The following is a 3,313-nucleotide window of genomic DNA, read 5'->3' as shown; positions in this document are numbered from 1 at the left end:
AATTGAAGAAAAGAATAAAAAAATAAAAGAACTGAATAATGATATAAAAAAGTTACAAGATGAAATATTAGTATATAAAAAACAAAGTAATGCACAACAAGTAGATCATAAAAAGAAAAGTTGGATTCTTATTAAAGATAAATCTAAAGAGAAATTAAAAGATAAAGAAAATCAAATAAATGTAGAAAAAAATGAAGAAAAGGATTTAAAAAAAAAAGATGATGAAATAAAAATTTTAAATGAAGAAATTGTAAAATATAAAACAATTTTATGTAATTTAAAAAAAGATCCATTATTACAAAATCAAGATTTATTATCAAAAATTGATATAAATTCTTTTACAATAAATGAAGGAATGTGTATAGATAAAATAGAAGAACAGATTTTGGATTATGATGAAGAAATAAATAAAAGCAAATCTAATTTAGTTCAACTAAAAAATGAAATATGTTCTTTAACTACTGAGCTTATGGAACTTAATAATAAGAAAAATGAATTAATTGAAGAAAATAATAAATTAAATTTAGTCGATCAAGGAAAGAAGAAATTAAAAAAGGATGTGGAAAAACAAAAAAAAGAAATAGAAAAATTAAATAAACAATTAACAAAATGTAATAAACAAATAGATGAATTAAATGAAGAAGTGGAAAAATTAAATAATGAAAATATTGAATTAATTACATATTCAAATGATTTGAATAACAAATTTGATATGAAAGAAAATAATCTTATGATGAAATTAGATGAAAATGAAGATAATATAAAGAAAATGAAAAGTAAAATTGATGATATGGAAAAAGAAATAAAATATAGAGAAGATGAGAAAAAAAGAAATTTAAATGAAATTAATAATTTAAAGAAAAAGAATGAAGATATGTGTATTAAATATAATGAAATGAATATTAAGTATGGAGATATTTGTGTAAAATATGAAGAAATGTCACTTACATATAAAGAAACATCTCTTAAATATGAGCAAATTAAGGTGAAATATGATGAAAAGTGTTCTCAATATGATGAAAAGTGTTCTCAATATGATGAGAAATGTTTCCAATATGACGAAAAATGTTCTCAATATGATGAGATACATAAGAAATATGGTCCTTTATTAAATACAAATATTAGTAATAAAATTGTTGATTCAAAATTGGATAGAAATAATAATGAAATAATTTCAGTAGATAATAAAATAGAAGGAATTGCGAATTATTTAAAACAAATATTTGAATTAAATGAAGAGATCATACGATTAAAAGGAGAAATAAATAAAATTAGCTTATTATATAGTAATGAATTAAATGAGAAAAATAGTTATGATATAAACATGAAACAGATACAAGAACAGTTAATTTTTTTGGAAAAGACAAATAAAGAAAATGAAGAAAAAATAATTAATTTGACTAGTCAATATTCTGATGGATACAAGAATAAGAGTGATGAATCTAAATTATGTGTTGCACAATTTGTTGATAATGTTAATATATATGGAAATATATCCAATAATAATATAAGAACAAATGAATATAAATATGAAGAGATGTTTGTTACGAATATAGAAGAGAAGAATGGTATGCATTTATCAAAGTATATTCATCTATTAGAAGAAAATAAATTTCGATGTATGAAAATAATTTATGAAAATGAAAATATAAAAAGTAGTAATAAAATAATTGGATTGTATAATTATTCAAGGTATTACGGGTTAAGAGAAGATTTGTGTAAAGAAGAAAACGTTCCTTCGAAAATAGGAAATATATCTAATAAAAATGAAAATAATAATAAGAACAACAACAATTGTGATGGTTATGTTGGTGGTGGTGATGTTTGTGGTAATGCTCGTGGTGGTGATGTTCGTGGTAATGCTCGTGGTAATGCTCGTGGTAATGCTCGTGGTGATGCTCGTGGTGGTGATGTTCATGGCGATACTCATGGTGATGGTTATGATGAGAAGGTTACAATAGTTTTATGCATTATATTAAATGAAATAATAAAATTTTTATTTTTAAATGACGAATATGTATTATTATTTGAAAAGATTCATAAAAATGTTTGGAAACGAATGTATATCCCAGAAGAAATAAAATTTTTTATTCTAAAATATATTACCCTGTTAAATAACTTGAGAGATTATATAATAAGTGTACATAATAATATGAAAAATGAAAAATATGATGAATGTTGGTTTTTATTTCAACATTATTTTGAAAGATCGAGTGATGTAAGAAAAGAGATGGTTCATTTCTTATTAGAAAGAAAGAGTCAAGAAAATTTAATATCTTTTAAAAGTAAATTAAAAAGTAAAAAAGAAAAAATGTTAACAATGGACATATTGAATTTTAGTAAAGAACATATGCAATTAAAAACTATAGCTCATCTAAGAAAAGAAATAAATTATGAAAAACTTTCTAAGGATACCTTAAATAGAGATTATAATTTATTATTATATAAATATCAAGAATGTGTAAGTAAATTAAAAAGGGTAAAAAATTTAATGAAAGAAATAAATCAAAATGTATTTATAGAAAAATATGATGATATAAGTAAAGAATTAGATAATTTTTCAGATGGATATAATGAACAAAATGAACAACATGTAATGGATCCTATTTTATTAAATAATAATAAAAACAAAAATAACAAATTGATAACTGAACAGAATCCTATAATTAATAGGTTAACTAATTTTACACAAAATAGACATTCAAAATATAAAAATAAAATAATGGATGAAGTAAAACAAAGAAAAATAAATAATACAATGAATAATACAAATAAAAATAGTATTAATATTCTATATAATCATTATGAAAATTTAAATAAACCAAACTATAATGATAATATAAATAGATTAAATTCATATCATCAAAATGTACATATTGCAAATTCAATTCATCATAGTAGAAATCAAAATAAAAGTTTTCTTACGAATCAAGCAAATAGTACATATAGTGTTATGAAAAATTATATAAATTCAGAGAAACCAAATTTAAATGGAAAAAAGAGTGTAAGAAATATTTTTAATGAAATTGTCGATGATAATGTAAATAAAACGTTTGTTCATAAAAGTGTATTTTTTTAATTATAGCATAAAATTAAAAATGTGAAATAAATTATGAAGCCTGGAAAAGGTAAAATAAGGGAAATTATATGTAACTATTTGGAAATACATAAATATATATATATATATATATATAACATTTTGTCGAATTTTTTAATTTTTTTTATTCTTTTTATTCTTTTGATTTCTTTTATTTTTTTGATTTTTTGATTTTTCTCATTTTTTCATTTGTTTCTTTTTTTTTTCTTTTTTTTT

General features: G+C 20.5%; 1 protein-coding gene across 1 annotated transcript in view; it reads left to right on the top strand.

The window, feature by feature from the left end:
• Positions 1-3,079, top strand: part of PRSY57_0202100 (hypothetical protein) — a gene marked incomplete at both ends in the record, with an annotated part of 4,787 nt that extends 1,708 nt beyond the window's left edge. The window contains one exon of the mRNA XM_012905458.2: positions 1-3,079. Coding sequence (XP_012760912.2) covers positions 1-3,079 — 3,079 coding nt within the window.
• Between the last annotated feature and the right edge of the window lie 234 nt (positions 3,080-3,313).

Source organism: Plasmodium reichenowi, chromosome 2 (genome assembly GCF_001601855.1).
Source record: "Plasmodium reichenowi strain SY57 chromosome 2, whole genome shotgun sequence".
NCBI classification, from domain to species: Eukaryota; Apicomplexa; class Aconoidasida; order Haemosporida; family Plasmodiidae; genus Plasmodium; species Plasmodium reichenowi.
This window is presented reverse-complemented; position numbering and strand designations above follow the sequence as displayed.